Here is a 25868-nt window from a genome sequence, read left to right on the forward strand (position 1 = left end):
TTCTTATCGACGATCAACGCAAAAACATAAAGGTAAGTCAAATCGAGTCGACGTCTATCGTTATGTGACTTTCGCGTCTTAGACAACTTTTAACCGTAAAAGATTTGCTTTTGCAAACCGTTGCTAGATTTGCAACGTCTCGTATTTTTCGTAATCTTTCTATTCGGCATAGATTCCCTTCATTTTTTTGCGTTAATATGGAAAAATCAGGGAGTTGATAAGTCACGGTACTACTTATGGCTACTAAATAGTTCAAATTTAAAAATTCGAGGGCATAGTGGACAGTAATATTACTAGTACAAGCCTAGGCTAGCCTATAGGCCTAGTACTTTTGTATTTACTAAAGTAATATACTACGACAAGTGTTTACTACAGGTAGGCCCTAGCCTAGTTTTAGTAATACTAGAATACCTGAATAGTTTAGTCCAATTTTAATAACGGACTAAGGCTTATAACCTTTAGTTCTTAGCCTACGCCTTCTTGTCCTTGTGTAATAATTCTAAGGGGCCTGTTCTTGAAAAGATTTGGACTGCATAAGATACAATTTAGTATTATTATTATTATACAAAAATTATTAGTAGTACTAGTAGACTGCCTTTGTACTATGTATAAGTTAAGATCATGGCTTATTATGAGTTTTATTAAAGCTGGACTGGGTGAAAATTTCCTCCATTCTGGGATCGGGATCCATTTCAATGTCACTTTGTTACAAGTGTTCAAGACCGTTATTAGATCCATGACTTAAGTCTAGGCCCAATTCCCTATGCTTAATATGTAGTTAGGTAGAGCAAGATACGTAACACAGAAATAAAACTACTTTGCTTTATACTGCTTACACTTTATACTTATTGCATTACAGTTAGACCTACTGCTGGTACTTGAGAACAATTGCACCTCGTAGAGCCATGTAGTTGTACATAGCTACTTATAATTCCAGGTGACTTAAACAATATCAGGGATCATTTTGTGACAACATGTTTTGCTGTTAACGAGAGTTTACGATCTTTTTATTGTTAAGTTGTTTTCTATGATAGGTACAGTAGTAGAAGTACTTAGTCATTCACGTACAGTCTTCCCTATGTGTGTGTGTGTTACACACAGATTTCTCTAAGGTGCTTTCCCATGTATATATGACCAAAAAAAAGTTATTCCCAAAAAGAAGAAAAGTTTTATTCACTATTAAATTTGTTTTGTTATGTATAATGACTAACATTGCAAAATGCAGTTCCACTGGTATTAAGTATTAGCCCAGAGATCTTCCAGAGTTTATTACATCCCCATGTTTTTTATCCTCATATCTGAAGTCTTCATATAAGAGTTTATTTATAGAAATCTGTTAATAAATGTAGTCTCACATTCTATTTAATACTATATATCTTTAAGTTCCTAGCTCTGTTATATGTACCCGTAGTAACAAGGAATGCAGCCTGTGGATCAGTTAAGTGCCTGTTGTTACAACTCTGCTCCAAACTATTGTTTGTTTAATCAGGTTGTATTATTAGTGTGCTACCTTTAAGCAATTTTGTTTTCTATATATATGTAATTTACATTTTTCCTCAGTTTCTGTTATACTCTTATAGAAAGAACAAGTTGTGTGCAGCAACAGGCTGTAATATACTCAGCAGTCTCATGCCCATTCTCTAGCTAACTCGAACAGGTTATTGGCCCAGACACATACACTGGAAGTTAACTGTGTAGAATAGATTGTTGTTTGGCATTTATGTGCTGATTTTGGAACCATTTCTTGGGAAATGTCGGTACTTAAATTGGTTAATTTAGTCGTGACAACTGACCAATATGGCTGGAACAACAGAAGATATGACGTGGAAAATTAACCAAATGGATGGCTCGAACTGGCTGACATGGAATTTCCAGATGAGACATTTGTTTCTTGCAAAAGACCTGTGGGCTATGAGGATGGCTCAGGAAAGTTGGGGGTTACTGTATGTGAGAAGTAGAAGAGTGCAAACTTGAAAAAGACACAACTGGCATTTTTCACCATTGTGCTTGCAATAGCATCTAGTCAGCTGGAATTAATTACAACAAGTGACAAACCAAGTGATGCTTAGGATGCCTTGCGTACTCTGTTCGAAAAGGATTCTCTAACCAACAAAATTCAGCTCAAGAAAAAGTACCTCAGAACTGAAATGGCAGAGGGCAAGTCAGTTGGAAATAATTTGAATTATATGAAAGGAATTATGGATCGTTGGGCTGCTATTGGTGCTCCTATTTCTGAAGAAGACCAGGTTGTTAAAGTTATATGTCAAGTTTGGACTTATTAATTTACTTTCTAGTTTCTACTCTTACCTTTTACTTTTATATATTTGTCTTTTGATTGTAATCTTATGCTATATCTTATGCTATATGTCACAGGTATATCTCACCATTTCAAAGTTACAAAACTATCCATCCTGCCACCTGAACTGTTGTTGCTATGTCATGCCTTCACTATGCCACCTTGAAATACCCCTTCCAGTCATAATGCACTTGACACTGTGTGTGATTTTTTTTTCAGACAATATTATTGTATGAAGTCTTCACAGTATGAAGTGTGTTTCATTTCAAGAAGTATTCAAATTTTGTTTAGCTATTCCTTCCATTTGAACAAAGTATTTCACTTTGAAGTGATCGAAGTAATTTATATTTAATGGCCATATTTTCACAGGACATTAAAACATGTTCTTTCATGGAGAGTGTCACACCAAATGTTTTTGTTTTCTTTTGTCTGTTGCTTAAAGTGCCTTATTGTTACAGTTATAAAATCAATAAAAGACCAGGCAACTCTATTTCCACTGTTGACTAATGTTCTACTATGCATGTGCAAAAGAAAAAGAAAACAGCCCTACTCAAAATATTTGGTCAGAGTATCCATAGAACGTAATGTATCCAAACACGTCCTGTGTACTGAAAGTCCGCTTTTAATTAAAGTCCCCATATGTGGCAAAACCACCTCATCCCTCCAAAATACCCTAACTCTTCCCAAAGCTGGTGAACACCACACCCATCCCAAAGCTGGGAAACTCAAAACCCTTCCCCAAATCCGCTAAGCACCACATTCCCTCCCCCAAAACCCCTAAAAACACCACACCCCTCCCCTAAACAACACACCCCTACCCAAGCCACAGTACTTAACTCCAATATTGACAAGTGGTTACGTAGTGTGATACATGAACCAAACAAGGATTGGTATTGACTGGAAAACTGTTAACTGATATTTATTGATGAATATAAGCAACAGATGAGTACCCAGCTTTGCAGAATCTCACTGAGTAAGGGCTACTGTGGAATTATGGTAAGTGGGTAAGTATAAATCATTTGGTATAAATCATTCGGAATTGTTGGAAGTTCCTTAGAAAACAACTAGAAATAAGGTTTGGCCTAGGCCATGTTACCTTTGTATATTCGACATGTGGTATGACCCCTTCAGTTTTGACAACAGACTCAGGAAAATTTGTGTTACCTTAATAGTTACCACCATTAATTTAGCTAGAAAGGAAACACCATCTCCCTTGCCCCCTCCCCATTTTGTCTCTCTTACCCCTCCCATACGCAGCTCTCAGTAATTTCACATTTTACCTAATCATATATTAGAATTTGGGACAAAATTTCTTCCAAACCTTAGCACAACTTAAATTACGCCACAAAACCTAACATTCCTAATAGACCGTACACTAAAGGAATGGGTTCCACTACATTGAAAACGATTTGAGTGAAGTCTTGTCGGTAGTAGCCCATAGCATGCAAACGGCTTGGCGAAAGTCTACCTAATTTCAAAATGGCGGCGACAGCAACAAAATCGCCGAGTCGAGGTAATCGTTTTGTGACTGGCCGTCTTAGACAACCATTTCACCTAATCTTTACAGCATCATGTAGGAGAGTACAAGACCCACAAATGGGAGAACTTTTTTGCTGTAACTCTCTTTCGTTGGTTCGTTTTGACCTATTTTGTGTCAGTTAGGAATACATGTGTGAGGACTAAGTTTGATTGCAATCGTTGTTTCATAGGTTTTCGTTGATTTTTTCTCGGGTATCTTTGCCCTACCATACATTGGAATTACTTTCTATCCATTCTGTGAGGTTCCGGTAAGTTGTAAACTATCAATGTCTGTAAATTCTGTGAGTGAAACGTAGGACCGACTTTACGTAAAATGCGGGCAAATTCAAATTTAATGATATGCGTGATCGTTGATCATTCTTCGAGGTCACGGGGTCAGACTCCCAACTGGTATGGGTTTTGTCAGTGTGCGGACCTTGTTAACGTTGTCAATTCTTCTGTTGGAAATTAGTAAGAAAACAACCGATAGATATCAACCGGGTCTTTGAAGTCACTGATATCTTAATTTAAGTCATTTTGCTGAGTTATTTGATCTCAGTCATGATTTTTGATGATCATTCATCAATCACCTGGGCAATTACCAAAATATTCGTAGGTCACGGGAGCCGGAGCCTAGCTAATGAGCATTTCACTTGACTGTACAAAATCGATTCAACGTCCAGAGACGTTCTGATTATGTTGGTTTTGCTGAATCACGATGAGGGAACATTCAGGTTGTAATTTTAAGGTAATATTTGAGAAATATGGCAATGCTATGAAGTATCAAATAATATCTGTGTTCTTGTAAATATCTTGTTAATGACTCAACGTTTTTAGCATAGGGCTTAATGATCGTTTGAATCGGATACGTTTAGTAGGTCTATAACACTAAGTACTATACAGGCATATACACGAAGCCTATACTGGCATACACCATTATAACAGCTTATACAAAACTGTGCACGAAGCCGACACGATAGTCATTGACAAACAAATATAAACTTGTTGTGACTGTTCCCATTGCGAGAAGCTGGAAAAGAGGGAGTGCTTGAGTGCTGAAATCTCTGATCTAGAGGGGAGAGCTGACATTTGTAGCGACAGAAAGGCTTGTCGTGGTGTTGCAATCCAAGAAGGGCAGGTGGAGCAGGAGGAAACTTCACATCCGCCTCCCTGGTCACTTGAAGACCTGAAAAAGTACCAAAGAGATGATCCAGACATATTGCCAGTTTTGCAAGGAAAGGAGACCCTAAAGAGACCATTGTGGAGCGAAGTTTCTGGTGGAAGTAGGACACTACAACAATACTGGCTGCAGTGGGAAAGCTTGGTTTTAAAGAACGACCTATTGTATCGCAAGTTTGAATCCCAGAGGGGTGACAAGGTGTGGTTACAATTTGTAGTGCCCGAAGTGTTGCGGAGGAAAATATGGGAGTTGGCTCATTCACATCCCTTGTCTGGCCATTTCATGGCAAGGAATAAGACTACGAAAGAAGTTCTATGGGAGTGGGCTATCACGAGATATAGATCAGTGGTGTAAGATTTGCCCCGAATGCCAGCAGAGGAGAGGTGCCAAGACGAAGCAGAAAGCCAAGCTCCGTAGATATGCAACAGGTGAACCATTGCAAAGGGTAGCATTAGATATCATGGGGCCACTGCCTATTACACCGAAGGGGAATAGATACATTTTGGTGATAGCTGACTATTTCTCAAAGTGGGTGGAAGTGGCGGCAATCCCGAATCAAGAAGCTGTGACGATAGCTACAATCCTCATTGAGAGTTTCATCTATAGATTTGGGATCCCTGACGAGATTCATTCCGACCAAGGGAGGCAATTTGAGTCCAAGGTTTTTCAGAAGACATGTGAACTACTCAGGATACGCAAAACCAGGACCATACCGTACCACCCGCAATCAGATGGAATGGTGGAGAGATTCAATAGAACCCTAGAAACAATGCTTTCCATGGTTGTAGCGCCGAATCAAAAAGATTGGGACACGTGGTTGCCCTACGCTAGCTTGGCCTACAATACTGCCGTCCATGAATCGACTGGCTTTTCTCCCGCAGAACTAATGTTTGGAAGGGCTGTGCGGTCTCCGCTTGATATAATTTGACCAGAAATGGAAGAGGAGGAGGGGAGGGTGTTGAGTATCCGGAGTTCGTGGAGGAGCTACGTTCGAGGATAAAGGAAATGCATAAGCAAGCCAGAGATAACCTAGCCTCAGCGGGTGCAAGACAGAAGCGTCAGGCTGATCGTTTTGCAATCGAATACATATACCGTCCCGGTGATCTGGTAATGGTTCATAATCCCGCAGTGGGAAAGCTTAATAAGCCATGGCAAGGGCCAGGAGTAGTCATCAGAAGGCTGAATGATGTGCTCTACAGAGTGAAGTTAGGGGCCGGCAGATCTGTTAAGTTGTTTCATTTCAAGAGGTTCACGGGGAATCACCACATTGGGTCGAGGCAGCTCTTACTATGGAACAGGAGCCGAGTGTAAATGAGAGTTATTTCACTGGGAAGTTGCAGAATTTGTTTGACGAAGAGAATAAAATCGACGGGAGTGGTGAGGGTCCCACTTTGCCGTGTCCTAAAGAGCCCAAGATTCTCCCCAAGTCGATAGTTAAGGAGGGCGTCGGGGTATTCGATCGTCGATCTGTGTGGAAGAAAAAGCCCCCCGATAGGCTAAATCTGTAGAGGGGGAGCGGGTTCACTTGGTGCTCCATTACAAAGTCTGTTTTGCTTATCTCATTGTCCTTTTTCTCTCTTTCCACAGACACGAGTACAAGTGCAGCCAATGCGAGTCCCGCTTCCTGGCAATGGATAGGTTGAGAGAGCATGCAACTAACCAACACGGGCTTAAGATGTATACCTGTGACAGCTGCGGTCGATATCGAAGCGAGAGACGAGCTGATGTTGACAGGCATAGGAGAGGGTGTATGAGGCGCCTCACTCGAGACGTTACCAGTGAGACGATTGGAGAATGGGATTTAAGCCCAGCAGGAACCAGACGGGAGTCATGTAACGGGAGAAACGTGGTAGAGAAAGGTACCGATCGCGAGACAAGGAAGGAAAGTCAAAGAAGGCAAAGAACGCCAGACACAGAGAGGGCCGATCCAGGAGAGATAACCACAACGAGGAGCAGGAAGAGGATGAGGCCACCAACGTGACGGGCGAGGCGGCGGAAGATGAAGGAGCAGAGAGCCCCCCACCAGTTCAACGCTGCAGCTCTATACTTGGGAAGCTGTTGGAGATTGGTTCTCCGTTTCCAGAACTGAAAGCCGCCGAAGACGAGGCGAAGAGAGACAAACATGTTACGGAGACAAGGAATTCGTATATGAGTAGCCTAGGGAAGGGCATGACGTTGAAAGTTACGACGAAAACACTGATGTATCCCGATGGAAGGGTCCTGGAAATCACGGAAAGAGAGATCACGAGAGTGTAAATCCAGACCAGACCATGTTGAGTGGTGGTATTGTAAATAAGTTTGTATATATCTTCATTTTTTTTTATGTTCATCATTTTTTTAATGTGTTATGGAACGAGTAACCTTTGCGGGACGCAACGTTTAGGGTGGGGGTAGTGTAACGGAGCTCCGATCATCCTGATTTAACTGAATCGAGGGCGCCCGACACCTTTCTTAATTCACTACCGTGACATGTGATGCCCATGTGGACGCTCATGCAACTTGCGCGTCTCTTATAATCTGCCTCGTGCTGAAGAGTTCGCCAGTTCACAGCAAGACTCAGATAAGTGCGGACGTGTTTTTAACTAGGCCCTAACCACTAATTGGTTTACCAGGAAAAGTTTGTAGCTGTTTGCCATCATTAATGTGTGAGGTTTTAGTATCTTTGTCTCTCTAAATACTTAGGCAGTTTTTCTGCGGGTTGGTAATTAACCTTGACGTCACTCACCTAGCGGTGTGGACAAGAAAAATAGGGCAAGAATACCGTTTTCCTTGTTAGCTCACCACCTGAAGAGATTAGACCCTTGTTCGACGTAAATAATTGTGGGATTTTCTGCACGAAGTAGTACAGGGCGGCTCCGGGCCTACCAAATCTTTCATCTTGTTTTAAATTAGGCCTTAGAGCACCAACACTTTTAGGAACCGTAAGAAGCAACCAGTGCTATAAGTGTGCACGCGACTGTCAGTTTCGATCAGTTGCCTATAGATCTTTCTGAGAGTGCGTGCGTCCATCGTACAGGGAATCTCACTGAGGGTGCGTGCGTGCGTCACGTCGAGGGAAAGCTGTACTTGTGCATGCGTCGGCGAATGTGAAACATCGCCAATACACACTCACATACAAACACATGCAGATGAACACCCAAATATACCCTCACGTTGTACACTTTTACTCGTGGTGTTGAAAATGTCAACCATGTTACCTGTTGGTTTGCTGTTGGCATGCAATTAGCTAGACACATAATAGAGATATGCGAGAAAACATCAATTCCAAATGAATCGAATGAGGACATGACGCTTACAGAGCTGTGGAAAATTGTCAATACAATGAACGATTTCTCACAACACAGCATGTTACACAATGACATAAGAGCAGGACTGGCGATGACGCTGTAAGAAATGCACAGTGACGGAAGGCAACAGGAAGACGTTGCGGAGTTTTTCAGCTGCATTTTAACAAGACTTTTTCATTTCTTTCAATGCGACACAAAAACTGCAAAAACAGAGAAAGGGTTCTGTATGGTATTAACCAATGGAGTTGCCCGACAGACGTCGCCACAATTTCACAACCATTTTGTCATGTCATCTATACCAATAACTTTGTCAAAAGCAAATTTCCAAAGTTGTATTGACGACTTCTTTAACGACGAGTATTTTGAGGGGTACAACTGTTCTGTGAGTGATTGCAAAAATAATCTCCTGATGAAGTGCAAGGAAATTGTAAGTCCTGGTTTTGGAACTAAAAAGGTATGTCTGTAATGATTCAACAGGACTATAACCAAAGTTCACATGTCAATAGATTTCCCGGCAGATTTGATAGAAACTATTAAATGCAATAGCATTGAGAAACAGTACAAAGTGATATGTGCCGTTTGCCACATAGGCCATTCGCTACAGTCTGGACATTACATTTCTTTGCACTTCAAGGACGATAGCATCATTAGATGCAACGACCATATTGTGACTTACGAAAACAAGGACAACGCATGGGACTTTAATGCAAACGAAAAACACTCAAGTTCCACAAAACACAAACCACCAACATGTTGTCAACAGTTGTTGACAATTAACAATTCATAATCATGGACGTTAAATATGAATGTAAGAGCCTGTCTTCGGTCAGCTTGCGGCTTTGATAAGCCAATTAGGCTTCTTCGCGAGTTCCTGCTTGCAGGAAGATCTAATATACATACATATACATACATACATACATACATATGCTCCACTGTGAGAAGGCGGATGACAGTACGTCGTCCGAGAGAAGCTTTGTCATCAGCAAGCCAACAAGTGCTGCAGACAAACATGACATCAAACAAAACATTTCTCAAGAAAACATTGACAGGAAAAATTTACAAGCAAACACAACTCGTAACACACAGGTTGCACGTGTTTCGTCTCTGGCCCAGTTGAAACCGCCTCTAGAATATGATGTATCTTTACACGGGGAACATTTAAGTTGGGTAGACTTAGTGCGTATTTTACCAAACACTGACTCGTACTTTGCAAAACATGACCATTTCTTTTTACCCAGACAATAAACCAGGGTGGTTGTCCAACTCTTGCGTAGAAAGTTACAACAGAACTGTAGTAACAATAGCAAATACCACCAATGGAAATACCCGTCGAGACTTTGGGTACCTACCGTTCGGAACAATTGGGTTGAGCGACAACGGACGGGCCTCAATTATGAAGCGTCAAGTTGACGTTACGTCCTTTACAGATAACCTTAATGGTTGCAATGTTTGCAATGTAATTCTAGTTCCGATTAACTATTTTCACCACTTCATATTATGCGTTATTCCATGAATAACCAAACTCATGGAAGAGTTGTTCATAATCTTCAAAATTTTTTAACCGCCTGCGCAGAAGGGAATTCATTAGCAACTTGCCAAATATATTAGGCAACAAGGGCAAATCGAAAGTTAAGAATGAAGTCATGACATTGCAACCAGACAGTAGCAGTTGCGGTGTTTTCTGTTGTAACGCAATTAGATATGTTTGCCTGGGAGAGGGCATGCCTCCTTTGAGTTCTGCGATAGAAATTTCCGACGCGCGATACAAGCTAATTTTGAAAAGTACATGAGATGCAGCAGAATGGGTACACGAAGATTTGTATAAAATCACGAGACAACAAGGAAAGTGGTAAAAATATGAACATTTGATTTGATTAAGGAAAAGTTGTATGATATTCCTTCATACTAAGTTTTATGAGCCAATTATAGATATTTATACCGTCTTTGCTTTTTCTTGTATATTTGTTCGGGTGTGTGTGTTTTACTGATTTTTGGCTTTCTTTTACGGTAACACATTCAACCAGATTATATTATTCGATTGATGTGACTGACCTATAATATACTTTTATTACTGCAGTAAAATATAACTTTTCGTATCCTGTCTGCGTTAAATGTTGTGTTTCATGCTCGAAGCAGTTCGACTGGGGTTCAAATATATTGTTCTCAACTTAGTAAATCATGATAGGCGGATAAAGGCTGGCCAAAACAAAATTATTTCACCACGAATTCGATCACTCTGGAAAGGCAACTGATATTGCGTTTTTGCTTGCCTTGCCATGATATTTCCACTTTGGAAATAACCCTGAAGAGCTAATTATTAAGGTATGGCCCCTTCGGTAAATCCGCCCTATTCCCACTGTAAAGGCGGAAGAATTCGATGTATTATAGTGACCTCTCGGGATTCACCCGCCCCCCTCCTTCAAACCAAAAAATAGGTAAACAATTATTCAACTGGTTTACGACTTCGTTTTAATCCCATTAACCTCACCGTTATCATCACTGTCAATTAAACTGATAAAAATACAGCTTTGAGTCTAGGATATAGCTGCCCGGCACGGTGTCTGATGTCTTTCACCGAGCCAACGCCCAAAATATGACAGACATCATTTGCTTCTAGAACACATAGTTTAATAGACAAAACAGTGATTATAAATATCATTCGCGTTCACATAAGTTCAAATGTGGGTACTGTTGCCTGTTTGCCATAAGGATGAGCCAGTCTAACAGCGATTGTAGGCTTTATATATCGTTATCTGGCTATAGCGGTAACTTTCAATGTACGAAAATTGATGTAACATGTGTGTTGTGTCTAAAACGTACAATGGCCCCTTAGTGCCATTACTAAGTCTATTTTGACCCAACTATTTTTTTCGATGTATATATTTTTAACCAACTGTTTTTTCGAGATATATATTTTTAACCAACTGTTTTTTCGAGATATATATGTAGTAAAGTAGAAATTCATGCTGCCACTTTAATCTGTCGAAATGTGGGTTACATTACTTGGCCTTGCATGTGACTCTCACATGCCCAGAAGATACTGCCTATTTACCCATTCAATATTCATGTTGCCGAGTGAGCGTATGTACAGTATCTCACTGCCCTGCACCAGGCCCGTAGCCAGCGTGGGCACGTGGTGTGGGGGCGTGCTCCCCGTGCAAGGTTCCGTGTCCCCTTGTAAAAAGATGGTGAGAAAAAAATTATTTCGAAGAGTATAGTTTGCAGCCTCCCTATCCACCCGCCCTGATCCCCACCCGCCCGTTCCCAACCACTATAGTATTTCTTGCTAAAACTGCAAGCTCTCAATAGAAGTCCTGTATAGGCTACTGTAATTTTCACCAGGTTCTTCATTCTACTGTAATACATGTAATGTTTACAAATAATACGCGCGTTTCTACACCCCTTCACAATACAAACGAAAAGTTGCAGAGTGATCATACACTCTGGACACATTACAATACAATACAATACAATACAATCTCAAGACAAGCTCAAAAGAAGAAAAAAAACACTCTGGACACATTGTTGTAAAGTTGTGTTAGTTGGAGCTTTGCCTAACTACCTACAAAATGGATCGCTTCCTTGTCAGGGGAAAGTCTTCAGCCCCTACTTCTTCCTCAGGATGCCCATCAGATCTAAGCAAAGATTTGCCAGAGAGACCAATTTTAGCGTCATATCCGCCTACAAAATTTGGGGCAAGGCACAGATCATTCAATAATGGGTGGTATGAACAATACCCATGGATAGAGTATTCAATCTCAACGGACCGGGTTTTTTGTTATGCATGTAGAAACTTTGCACCAATTAGATCATTAAAAGACAGAACATTCACCACACAAGGATTTGATCAGTGGAAATCTGCAATGGAGAAGGGGAAGGGTTTCGTTAAGCACAATGGGCCAGAGACACACATTCAGGCTACGAACTTGTGGAGAGAAAGAGATATCCAAAGTCATACAGGAAGTGGGGTTCATCAGCAACTGTGTGAAGGACAACTGGAGAAAATAGGTACTATCTTTGCAGTATCTTTGATGTAATTAAATTTCTTGCCATGAATGAAATGGCACTTCGGGGAAATAACGAAACTGTGGGGGAATTGCAAAAGCCGGACGATTTCTTACTCGGGTGAAAGTTTAAGCAACTTTTGTTGCTCACAACAGAAAAGGATCAAAAGCTAAAAGCGGCAATGATGACAATTCCAGAAAATGATAAATATACTTCCCCGGATATTCAAAACGAAATAATCGCAATAATGGCCAATAGTGTTCAAGAGCAGATTGTACAAGAAATCGCACAGTCTGACGGGGACTGCTTCTCTATTCAATGAGATGGAACACGGGATAAGAATAACATTGAACACTTTTCAGTGTGTGTCCGTTATGTCAAGGATGGTGAAGTATATCACCAAATTAGATGACCTCGATTCTGAAAGTACGGCAAATTGACGTGATTGACAAGGCAGGACTGAAACCTGGAAAGATTATTAGCCAATCATGCAAACTGTGTGCAAATGAAAAGCACACAACCGGTTTGCATGGGCACGCTTTCTGCACGTAGTTTACACGCTCTCCGTATGCTTGAGCTGTTGCGTGCATTCTCGTATGCAACTTGCATGCATGCAAATAGGGGAGAGTTGACATGAAGCGCGTTTCCTCAGCTGAAATTGGCGTTTAAAAGTCCAATTGCATGCAATTTTGACTGTGGTTGAAGCGTGCAATCGGAACTTTGGAAATTTTTGTGTGGGCATGCATGCATTTGGCACACTGTCCATTTTTTAAGCGTGCAGTTAACATTGAAGCGTGCATTTGGCCCTCTGTAAATTTTGGAGTGTGCAGATGTCAATCCAGCCGTAGTGCAATGTGTCTAGAGTTGAGTCTACAGTTTGCTGAGCACCAAGTTTTGATTGGCTAACAGTCTACAGTTGCGTTTGAGTGTCTACAGTTGCGTTTGAGAGCTCATTTGTGATTGGCTGTTAGTCTAGAGTTTGTCTACAGTATCTACAGTTTGACCAATCAGATTTTATCGTCAAAAGGTAATTATTGTTCATTTCAATCATTATCGAAAGATGGCAAATTCCCCTGCATCATAGTCACCCCAAAGTGACTAGGCTAATCAGTAATCATTGCTCATGGTGAATTAATTTCTGAAAGTATCTCGAGTTCGACTCACTGTTGACGTTGAGATAGCCTAGCGCCCTAGCATACTGTGAGTGGGGATTTGTACACAAATTCCGTATAATTTAGGCTACGCTTAACGAAATTTGATATAGGGCCTTCTTACTCTTAGGGGGTACCGATTTTCGTTCAGCTTAGGCTTATCCTAATGTACGGGAAACGTGTACAAATTCTAGCTACAGGGAAGTAACTTCGGTCCCTTTACCCCCTAAATAATCCAAAGCTTGAGTGATCAGTGTGTCGGCTCCACAATGCCAATGGACACAGTGCCAGTGGGTACTACAATTCCAGAATAGGCTAGGCCTAGGTCTATATAAAATTTGGGGGAGCAAGTGGGGGAGGGGGGGTGAAATGTTGAGGGGGCAACACAACATTTAAAGTGGGCCAAATATACATAGACCTGAACTACATGTAGGACTGTTATGTGAAGGTGTACCGTAACATCAACAGACCAGTTCAACTTCAAGGACTAGGCCTAGGTGTATGTCTGAGCGTCAACATATAAACCCAAATATGGCAGCCCTCTGGAGTCACAGTGGTGCAGCTGAAGGGACATATGCAATTACTCTCCACACAGTGAACGATAAAAGCATAGACAGAGGACCTCTTGCTAAGCTCCAAGCTAGCCTGATCACGAATTGCAATTTGCGGACTTGGCATTGTGCTAGGCCTAGCCACACGCTGTCCCCTCCCCAGCCTCCTATTGAGCCAAATTACTTTTGTTTTCAGCTGGGAGGAGCCCACCTGCTCAGAATCCAAAAGTTACACGAGACCCGCTGTTGCCAGTGCTGTCTATCCATGATAGGAGCATCGCCCAAGACAGACAGCGGTGTTCTCTATTGCCAACAAGATTTGCAAAGCAGGCAAAGTCATTACCGCCTCAGGCCATCCATGATTTGCTCATACGCAATAAGGATACTGCCCCCTTGACGAAGGTGAGTAGTACTAGCCTAGGTCAACAGTGAACAGCATGAAGATGCGTTAAAAAGACAAACGGAGGATGTCTACTATAGGCCTACGAGTGAATCATTGGGCCTAGGTTGTAGCCTTGTAGGGCATATGATTGTAGGCCTACAAACTGCTCTGATATATGAGAGTTTGCCCCCTCTAGAGTGATTCAAACCAAGCTGGTATACTGTGGGCTGGGTCCCATGGCTCGCACAGCAACTTGAATTGATAAAAGGACCGTGATACATACAGTGCATACCTCCCTCTATGTTGGTTCGTCAAACAGAACACTGCGATGGGGAAATTCCTCACTGTGATGGAACTGTATGAATCATGATGTCACATTGTGTGATGATGAGATACTGCTTACATAACTACAAGAACCAGTTGCGGAATGCACTGTTCCTCCTGATATTGCGGCGGAAAGAAACATGACAAGGCTCGTTGTGAAGACTATGCACGATTGAAATGTAGTGTATTTCGAGGACTATTTTTAATTTCGGCCTTGTGCCCATACATGTATGCTAAATTGCCTCTCATTCTCCATAAATTATAGCCAAAAGACGCTGTCACTCATACACGAAAGCCCCGACTGAGGAACAGTACCTGGGCCAGTTGGTCATAACCTTCGGAAAATATAATGGCAGAACCTTCCAGTGGTTGGTACAGAATGATGTTGGCTATGTCAAATAGTGTTGATCATTCCAAATTCTCCTTTAGACGCTGTAAGCCCTGGGTTGGAAATGAGCGGGGGCGACAGGCGATTCGCCCCCAGTTTTCTTGGAATCGCCTTCTGAAAAATATACGCTAGCGAATATAAAAACGAATGTTATGCGCTGTGTATGATAATGCTATTTGGTAGTCTACTGTTTTAGAATTATACAACATGAAATATTGGAGCGAGTAACGAATATCACTCGTTACCTACTCCATTATCAGGGGCAGGCCTACTCCATTATCAGTGAGTGAGAACAGCGTGGGCTATTTACAGCGTTGGGTTCCATTTTGCATGACATCTCGGAATTTGAAAGAGCTGCAAGCCCTCTCCCACAGGGGCTTTTATTGAAGAACAGAATTGAAGAGAACCCCAAAATTTATTCCCTCCACCATTTCCCTCCAATAATAGAGATGATTGAGTAGTGTACTTTTGACCGAATTACTTTTGTACAGGATTTGAATGATGGCATTCATTAAAATCATGCCGGTCTGAACCACAAAATAATATGTATGAAATGAGAAAGGGTATCCAGGCCAGTTCGTCATGTAACGTTTTCATTGCTTGAACTAGTCTTGTGAAAGGTCTTCATGCCATCATTTTTTTTGCAGCCTCGTCGATGCACATGTCAAGGAAAGCAGGAAGGGTGTTTCCCACAGCAAACAGAAGGATGATGCCTGGATGAAGGACAGTCTCCAGAAGTATGTGCAGTGCTTCCCTCAAGTCTCTGCACATCTGGAGATGAACGTGGACATCTGGTTGTGTGGGTACAGCCATTTCAAGCCATTTTCTTCAAAGAAATGTGGCAATGGTATCACCAGCACAAACTTCTCCAATCCGACCCACAAGCAGGCACAGCACACGACCGCAAACTTGCCCTAGACGCTTTCACCTCTGTTCAGCAGTGGCTCTGCATGGACCAGACACAGATCAAGAGAGTCAGTCTATGCGTAGATTCCGCAAGTATATTCTTGACAAGATAAGAGGTACGTATTTTCCTTATTGTCTTCTGATGGTGAAACTTGAGATGTGGGCCGATGTGCACCTTTTTACAAGAATTCTCCCAACTGGCTTATGATATCTCTAATCCCTAACATAAACCTTAATCCTAACAATGAGTACAATCAATACTATACAATATGAGCAGACAATGAGGAAACACTTTGTAAAAGGTGCACATCAGCTGATAAGACGTCCATTTAATTCCACATGTTTTGTGTATAGCCTATTGGGTACACCACAAAAAAAAAAATTCACACAAATTTTCATTTCCAATTTGTTAAACGTCTGAATTAATCCACTTCAAAGTGTGTAGGACCGTTCATGACTCCCTCACGGAACTCTTCCAAACTCTGCGATCCCCTGTTGTAGCAGGATCCATACTCCAGGTAGCATACGCCCATTAAAAGCCCCATTGACTTACACACTAAATCACAAAAGTAATGTGGTCTCTAAGTCTAGATAGAAGTTTTCACTAGCTAAACGCTACCCATCACCGGATAACTGACAAGTTGGCCTTTCATGGCACCATCAATTTTCCGTATCATGACCGTGTAGATTTTTTGCTATCCGAGCCGGAAGTTTTCGTCACTTGTAAACAAACCTCTTCACTCAGTGGTAAACAAATTTCCTACGCTGCTCCCGGGAGGCCTAAAGGGGTCTAAAATTGCCTCAATTGACCCAATTTTCTCACCACATGTACTTCCATTCATGCTCTTCAACATGCAAGCCACAAAAAACTAGATTATGATTGATAACAGGTCACAAAAGATGTTCTCCCGCTGCTTTTCGGCACTTTTCCTGAAGGAGAACAATCGAGCGGATTGATATAGACTCTAATAGGAGTATGCCACCTTAAGTGAGATATGATTTTTTTTTTATCACCAAAATGATACTTTTCATAGTCGTCACCATATAAACCACAACAGAAATCTATGCAATTATCATTCTAGGTCCATAAAGATGTATTTTCAGAGATTTCAGTATGCACGGTGCAGTGTGTAAATACACATATGAGCAATACTGTGTAAGCAGTAACCAGGTCTATGTCTGCAACAACACTTCCAGTCACCAATTTTGATAAGCCTGACCAATTTGGGTGCATCTATGATTCTTGCAGGTTTGATTGGTATCCCTGATCACAGTCCACTTGGTCTGGCTTGCCCTACCTGCAGAAACATCATCCATAGAAGGGTCAGCGGGGAGGGCTTTTTCGTCTCTGGCTCTGAAAAGTGATGAAAACGACTTTTGTTTACTCAGCAGATTCCTCCCAAACTGACCCACAGGACATACCCCAATGTATTCCTGAACTGTTTGGAACATGTTAAACTGATATTGCATGTCACTCCAGTGCAACTGTTAAGTTACTAAGAATAAGAGAAGAGAATCGAAGGTGTTCTTTGCCAAAACTGGATCATCGGGATTTGTAAACAACAGCCTCACTGTAACAGTATTACAGTAGTCAAAAGGAAAGCTTACTGGAATGCTATCTAGATACACTGTTCACCTCAATAGCACACCCAGTCCATTTACAGGTTTGTGCATAGGTTGTAACAATGTATTAAAGACAGTTATAAGAGAAGAGAGGTGGATAGGGGGGCATATTTCATGATAAAACATTCAAATTTGTTGCTCGGCAAAGAACAACAACGTCAAATTACCGTATTTTCCATTGGTGGCAAACACTGGTTCCTATAGTTACTATAGTAGATCTCCCATGGAAGCATCAGGATATCTCTTTCTGCTGTCAGAGTTGTTTGGGATTTGTTGTTACCTCATCTAACCAGTTGAGTCCATTGATACCACACCCATTCAAAGTATATAGCTGTGCATGCTGAGGACTTAGCACATCAACTTTCTCTGAAAATTGACAAAACAACAGAAAACTAATAAGGAGTGAGTAGGCTCAAAAACCCCTTGATGCACATATGCAGGGGCAGAAAATGCATACCTTTGTGGATTATTTGCTAAATAAGACTCAAAACATTCTCTGTGCAAGGTATTAGCACTCACCAGCCACTCCACTTAGGATACAGACCTCATACAACATTGTGCTACAGCTGGTGTAGACTTGGTCTAGGATACTAACGTAGCGCCATTATGAACCTGAGGCCTAGGCCTAAGCTAACAACATTAGGGGTATTTCATGCATTGAAACTGAGTTTTTGTCCTTAGTTAAACACCAGGTACTTCCAACTTTAGCAAAAATAACCTAAAATATGATTACCATGTACTTTAGGTGCCCACAGATGTCAAATTTCACTGAACTTAGTCGTTCACGTCACACACACTGCAGGCATTTTGGTCTGATTCTGAAGGATTTTGAATTTCGTGCATTTGGCACCTACTTAGCAGATTCAAGGCAGGAATCATACTATGGAAGCTTTGGTAGGTCAAGGCTTAATGACCCAATAGTTTATTGGGAAGGAAAAACTGGTCAGAAATGCTCAGAAGGCTGTTCTAGTCTACTGTATAGAAACGCACATGCTCTTTGTGGTACTTTAAGGCTGTAATACTAATTTATGCGTAAAAATCACCCAAGCTTGAAATTTTCTGACGTTTGCTTGAAAACCATTTTTACACACCATAGCAACTACTTTGATCCAAAATTGGGGCTTCTAGCACTTAAAATGAAAAATTTGGCATTTTTGCTTCAGGTAGCATACGCCCATTAAAAGCCCCATTGACTTACACACTAAATCACAAAAGTAATGTGGTCTCTAAGTCTAGATAGAAGTTTTCACTAGCTAAACGCTACCCATCACCGGATAGCTGACAAGTTGGCCTTTCATGGCACCATCAATTTTCCATATCATGACCGTGTAGATTTTTTGCTATCCGAGCCGGAAGTTTTCGTCACTTGTAAACAAACCTCTTCACTCAGTGGTAAACAAATTTCCTACGCTGCTCCCGGGAGGCCTAAAGGGGTCTAAAATTGCCTCAATTGACCCAATTTTCTCACCACATGTACTTCCATTCATGCTCTTCAACATGCAAGCCACAAAAAACTAGATTATGATTGATAACAGGTCACAAAAGATGTTCTTCCGCTGCTTTTCGGCACTTTTCCTGAAGGAGAACAATCGAGCGGATTGATATAGACTCTAATAGGAGTATGCCACCTCCAATCTTCAAGATCTTTACGCACGGCACTAGACCAGGTATTCCTCCGTCTTTCTCGAGGTGCTGTACCGGCAATCTTCAAGTCGGTGCTCCTCCCGACCCAACTACCACTACGTTGAACATGGCCAGACCAGCTGAGCTTCCTCGACTGCACACCCCCACCAACTTTGTCACCAAGATAGCGAAACAAATCTGCAATGTTCGAGTGTTGACCTTCCACTTGGGCCTCCCATCGATGGGTCTAGCTTCTCCACGGCATCTGCTGCAATTTAACCAATAATTTAATTTTGGCTTTCAGACAGACAGCTTAGCCCTTTTGAGGTGATGTGAGCTGCCTTGGTTTATGTTAAACCAGCAGAGCAACGGTATCTGACTGATTACCTATAACTTCCCCATCATCTATCTTCCAGATTGAAGCATCCAGTGCAGCAGGGAACGTTCCACCACTTCCGGAGAGGTCCACATCGCATGAGCAGTCCACGAAGACACAAGAAAAGCCTAAACAGCATCGACAAGGCGAAGAAATCACACAGGTAATGTAGTCGGCTTGGTGAAGAGAAGTAGTTGCCTGCCTTATCTGTTCCAGTCTCCCTGTATAGTAGTTCATTTCCCCTCCTAGAATTGTGAGAGAGTGAAGGAAAGTTGATCTGATTTCACACAAAAACCTGGCAAAATATGTACACTGCGCTGTACTGTGGAATCCCACTGTGGCTGGAATCCCCTGGTTTAGACTATCAGTTTGTATTCTTTCCATTTCTCCCTTTATGCACTGATGACTCACCCAGTAAAGGAGCTACCGCACAAGTGTACATCAGTGGAACAACAAGAACAGTTGTATTCGTTTAGTTGTCATCTGTTAAATTGTCAGTCAGGAGGCTGATTCGGGTTCGTCATTCTCTCATCATAGGCTAATTGACAATGAGGATTCGATAGTGGGTCATTTCAAAGGAATTGTAAGTCAACTGAGTGACTGTGATGCTCGTCAATGTACATGAATTGTGTGACCCATATCTGACAATATGTATATATCGATTCAATTCCAGACACCAACCACTAGTCGATCTGGCACCCTACTAGCAAGACCAACAGGACAGTTCCAGAAAAAACAACCTTCGCAAGGCATCTCAAAGGTATTCAAACATGTCATTGTTGTAGTTTATCAGGCGGGAGGAAGTAGTACTGAAGCGAACCGCGGATGGTGGGGGAAATTACCAGATTTAGGGTCCTTCGCTTCGAGCTCACAAGTTATAAATGAGGATGCAAGAGTGTTCTTGCGTTGAAACGACGGCTGACTATTTATTACAAACTCTAAAATGAAAATATACATATGAATAAGTCATGATTACATGATAATAAAAATTGCTAAATGAACTCCTTAGACCTTACTGCATAACCTAATTAAATCTGTCCTATCTCGGGGAAAACCTATACTCTATACTACGTAACATTAACACAACATGAATACAATTAAGAATGAATACCCGCAATACTGTACAAAATGTATAATGAACATAATGAAATAATATGCACTTCGAAATAATACAATAAGTTTGTCAACAGGCGAGGACTTTTACCACCTCAATAATAGCCAGGGCAACCCATGCCAGCTGCAACCATTACAGGAATCTCCTCACTGACCACCAGATAGTCAAGATATGAGTGTCTCTGGGCAATTTATGACCCGATAGCAATAAAATTAACAAAATACTAAGGGGTTTACGAGGCGAACCCCGGAGCTCTGCAGAGACGCTGTTAGCCATAATCACAGCGTGTACAGAACTGAAAACACACGTGCAAAAGCTATGTGCACAAACTAACGCTACATACAGCCTATTACGTAACAAAAAATTTGCATAGGGTGCAAACAACTAAATTTGACTTCACTACAGTACGTAGCCACAGCTAATCCAGTACTGATTATATTTGCTCAGGTTCTCCACAGGCCCCCAGAGTTCTGGGTAGCCTGGCGCTGGCAAAGAACTTTGCTCTACAGCACACTGCAGTGGCCCACAGAAGATTCAAACATGCAGCCTTCAGATTTAAAACTAAGGCCTTTACCACTGTGCCTCCATATAACATTTTGTATGTATTTAACCTTTTCAGAGACCGTCCACCAGGAAAGCTTCTGAGGAATCTTCGGCTCAACACCTCGGCCGTTTCCTATCCTGGGACCCCTCTATCATGGCTCAACTAACCCCAGCTCATCGGGGCCAGTTCCCGGCAATACTGACACGGCTGTGAGTGATAAGGATACTATTTTTCAAAGCTTTCCAACTTCAGGGGAGGATTCTGTGTGTACACTGGAAGCAAACATGGATATGATTCCATTACCCGGATTACGTTGAATTTTGCATAATGTATAATGGATTTTGTTGGCTTTGATTGATAATTGAGTTCCAAGAGTGCTGAATACCACATCACTGAATCAGTTGATCACACTGATCCCATGTCTATTTACTCACCCCACAGTGTCCTGCCTGTCACCAGGAGGCATCCTGGTCAATTAGCTTGAGAATGATCTCTAATATCTGAACATTTGTTTCCAGATGCCCAAGTCCAAGCTCAGAAGTGGGACCCTGATAGCCCAGTTGCAGATGCGATTACCAGGCAATCAATGACAGACAAGTTCTTGAACTGTTCCTCGAAGATGTGCCTGCCCATTAGAAATTAATATACCCCTCCTTTTCATTTATTGTTTCGCTGGCGTGGTGTCGACAAGAACGTTGTGTGGATGATGCTGGACCGGTCGCTTGGCAACACTATGGTCAGGATATGGAGGCAAGTCCAAGAAAGTCACTGTTACAAGTACCTCAACCGCGTGGACATGTACACGACGCTGCTGACCTCCCTCACAAAATCAGGCTCTATAGTTCGTAAGTGTTACTGTAATCAACTTGTCATAGCTAAATTTTCTTCATTCGTCAGTGAATGAACTACAGACTTTTCTTCCAGCAGAGCCTTCCCGGAGAAAGTAAGTATTGGCTAATTTCTATTCATTTCAATGATTCCTGCAATTGAGCAATTTCCTAAAATACTTTGGACAAAAATGTTCACATCATTTGTATGTTATTTATTCTCAGATGCATTGGGCCACGAGTTCCAGCCACCGCCACCACGAAGGGAGCTCCCGAGTGCCAGACTACTACGGAAGGCTTTCCTCCTCTCAGAGAGTGAGCACATCGAGGACTACCGTGCCCAGATTATGTCAACATTCGGGAAGATTCTCAAGTTCGATTCCACCAAGAAGGTATGAGCTGCTTTCAACTTCAAAGGATCCCCATGCCTAGTATCGAGTACTTGCAGCATGTTGAGGGGCGCCACTCCTCTCGTTATCCCCACTCAAACTGGGTGCCCAGTTGTTGCTGGGTGGACTACCTGGAAACAATGCCAATGTACCCAATTAGGGGAGATTTGTCCCTGTTGATTTGGGCCTACCATAGTTTGTAGTGGTTAGCTCAATTGGTTGAGTGCCCGCTTCCCATGAAGGAGGCTGGGATTGAAGTGGAGTCATACCACAAACTCCATATATGATACCTGTTGCTGTCTTGTTCGGTGCGCAACATTAGAGAATGGAACTATAAAAACATGATTGGTATGCATTTCAATATTGTCCCTTCCCTGCATGGCATGAGCGTCAGCCCCGGCTGGGCCTCATCTGGGGTTTGATTACCTGTGTGTAAGTACTGTAACCGAACTTGCATAGTACTTAAGCTTTGAGGGCTATTCTTTAAGCTGTATAGACTGTTTACGTAATGTTATGATTCTATGTCGGGAAATCCCCGTTAAGTTGTTTACTATGACGTAAGTAATCGTGCACCTGGCCTCTCGGTCTCCGGAAGTCTGGTGACTGCAACACTAAGGCGGTGCTCTTTGAAGTAGTAACTTTCTCACGCGCGTAAACTTAAGCCATTGTTCAGGCTAGTATAAAAGGAGCTGTTGGTACGTGCAACGAGGGACTCTTTGCCAAAATCTCGCAAGACGTCTACGTACGGTACGTTATCATATCATTTACTATTATCCAAGTTGGTAGGTTTCTAATACCACGGCACCGTGTATAACTGTTCTTAGATATTGTAAGCGCTCAGAATATTATCGAGTACATTTGTGAGTTGTATAAATTGTTAGCAAACTGCGATATTTCACTGAGGGATAGATTGCGCCCAATTATTTAGGAGTAACGTTATCGACCGATTGTTATCATTTTACGTTATTTAGTAGCGCTCTGATTTGCGTGCAATGTGTGTACTTTAGTAGAGATTATTATTCTGCTGTGACTGTATATTTTTCAGTTAGTCCGTAAGTAGGAACATAAGTGAATAGCCTAGGTCAGATATCAGAAAGATACGTTACTGCCATTTAGTCAATCGATTGGTTCTTAGTATATTTGCATCTGTTAACGGTATTTCAAACACCGTTTAGTTAACCCTATAGCTTTTAATCTGTTTACTTATTTAGACGCTGCGTGTGGCGCCGCGTTGGACGTTGCGTTGGGCGTTGCGTTTAGCGCCGCGTTATACGTTGCGTTCTGCGCTGCGTTGGGCGCCGCGTTGTACGTTGCGTTATGCGCTGCGTGTGACGCCGCGTTGGACGCTGCGTTGGGTGTTGCGTTAAGTGCCGTGTTCTACGCTGCGTTTAGACGCCGCGTTTAGGAACTGCGCTAACAGTTACGTTTTGCGTATTGTAAGGCTAAGTTCTAATGTAAGGATATTTAATGAACCTAAGTGTAAGTCGGAGGTTTGAATAAACGGTACCACTGTGCCACGGGCACTTTAGCATCCTCTCCATTGTCATCTTTTTGTTGAGACTCTCTTCCGCCAACCCCATCATTAAAGACTGCCCCACCAGACAGGGAAGTGACGTTACAGTACTAAAATGTAAGAAAGTTACTCCCATTGTAGCATCATGGACCGGGTTGTACCAGTGTCTTCGTGGGAATGTTTCCCTAATTCAACACACACTCATCATGTGTCTTCATTTCTTTTTTATTCACCGATATTTCATGAAGGTCAAAAAATATTGCTGTACGTTTCCAGGGCATGTTACAAGACAAAATTCAATATTCTATCTTATTCACTTGCTTCATTGTTTTTCTTTCCAGATCTGCAAGAAACTCTCTGGTGCCGGGCGGGGAAGTGCGGAGTGGTGCACGAATGTGGGGAATGAGCTGAGCCAGGTTTTGACCAGTGTCCTCACCTGCGAAGAGTCTCGGGAGAAGCTGCGACCGATGGCACAGGGTCTCCAGGATAGGTACTCCAAAGCTGGTGAAGCCCCCCCCCCCCCCCCTCAGGTCATGTATGTTGATCGTGGATGCTGTCGAGTCCTTGGTGTCTCCTCCATCGAGCAACTCTTCAGCGAATGGTCAGAATCTGGAATGGTCATTCGGTTGGACGCCTTTCACTGGATGTGCAGATTCGATGCTGCAGTGCGAACTGACCATCACCCAAAGTATCCCCTCTTCAAGTCTGCCTTATCTGCCGTCCTCTTCGCGTACAACAAAGATGACATGTCTCTGCTCGTCAAGCTCACCCGTGCTGGATCATCCACCTATGCTAATCTGACTGATGAACAGATAATCGCCAAGTTCATCTCCAGGGAAGACCTCAAGCACTTCGTACGTCGTGTCACAGTTGGTGCCCACGAAACCGTCACGCGAGTACAGAATGCCCTTGAGGTCTTGAAGGGTCGAGCTGGCAAGGATGGGATGGGGATTGCCCTCTTCAAGGATGACGGTAGCGTGGACCAGGTCTGGGCGAACCAGCAGAAGCACCTGAAGTGTTTGCAGGATCCACCAGGAATGGACATGTATACTGTCACCAAGCATGTCACACGCAACGGTATCTCCCTGCCCTACTACCGTACAGTTCGTGGCAGCAACAGCTTAGAGGGCTTCCACAGGTTTCTCCCCAGCATGATTCCAGGTCCTCGCTGTGCTGCTGTGCCATTTCAGGTGTATCTGCTGGCTGGCATTGCCCGGTGGAATTCTGACCGCGAGTCCGATGCTGTCAAGGGACAGAAGGGGAGGAAGCATCGCACCTTTCAATCGCCACTCATCCATCGACTGAATAAGCGCTGCGAGCTCTTCGGCCAAGTTGAGGAGGTCAACTTCCGTGCACCCATGCCAGTTGGGGATGAGCTTCTGGGGCTGGAGTACCTCTTCAGTCAATCCAGCTCGTTTAATGTGGATGGCCACTACACTGAGGCCAGAGAGGTGCTCCAAGATGGGACGACGATGATGAGGTGACTGATGTTCTGGAAGAATTGGACGAGGACTTTGGGTACAAGTCCGATGCAGCGGAGACTCTTCCCTTGACAGCTGGCGTCACTCTCACCAAGGAAAGCGTGTCTACAGAGCGGGACCCATGTATGGAGGATGTATGTGGGCCCAACCATCTTCCTGGGTTCCAGCATGTGGAGGAGCTGAGCAGAGTCCTGGTGGACATCGGGCTGGAGGAAGGAAGGTTGTCACTCAACGGAGACCAACGCCAACGTGTACTCGATGCCTGGAACAAGTTGGAAATCCACGACCGACAGATTGAGGCCTTTGACAGCCTTTACTCGTGACGGTGGGGAAACACCCTCTTTGGTCGCACGAAAGGTGACCCTCGCGACTCGACTTTGGTGCAGAAGC

The 25868-nt window shown here is 42.7% G+C and overlaps 1 protein-coding gene and 1 long non-coding RNA gene across 4 annotated transcripts; one reads left to right on the forward strand and one right to left on the reverse strand.

Moving 5' to 3' along the window:
* Nucleotides 1-11795: 11795 nt before the first annotated feature.
* On the forward strand, nt 11796-25497 carry LOC139981919 (uncharacterized). Of its 3 annotated transcripts, none has more exons than XM_071994341.1 (5): nt 11796-16104; nt 19651-19773; nt 20284-22113; nt 22321-22487; nt 24339-25497. In XM_071994341.1, the coding sequence occupies exons 3-5, from the start codon at nt 21972-21974 to the stop codon at nt 25479-25481; spliced, it is 1452 nt and encodes a 483-aa protein (XP_071850442.1). In that variant the 5' UTR covers nt 11796-16104; nt 19651-19773; nt 20284-21971; the 3' UTR covers nt 25482-25497. The 3 variants fall into 3 exon arrangements, with proteins under 3 accessions (XP_071850442.1, XP_071850441.1, XP_071850443.1); XM_071994340.1 differs by having other exon boundaries at nt 11796-14390; nt 15730-16104; nt 19651-22113; XM_071994342.1 differs by lacking the exon at nt 19651-19773.
* Nucleotides 17879-19659, reverse strand: LOC139981933 (uncharacterized). The gene is made up of 2 exons (XR_011797935.1): nt 18345-19659; nt 17879-17977 (listed from the first exon to the last, which is right to left on the reverse strand). It is a non-coding gene; the product is annotated as an uncharacterized lncRNA (long non-coding RNA).
* Nucleotides 25498-25868: the final 371 nt, after the last annotated feature.

This window comes from Apostichopus japonicus, chromosome 16 (genome assembly GCF_037975245.1).
Source record: "Apostichopus japonicus isolate 1M-3 chromosome 16, ASM3797524v1, whole genome shotgun sequence".
Lineage (NCBI taxonomy): Eukaryota > Metazoa > Echinodermata > Holothuroidea > Aspidochirotida > Stichopodidae > Apostichopus > Apostichopus japonicus.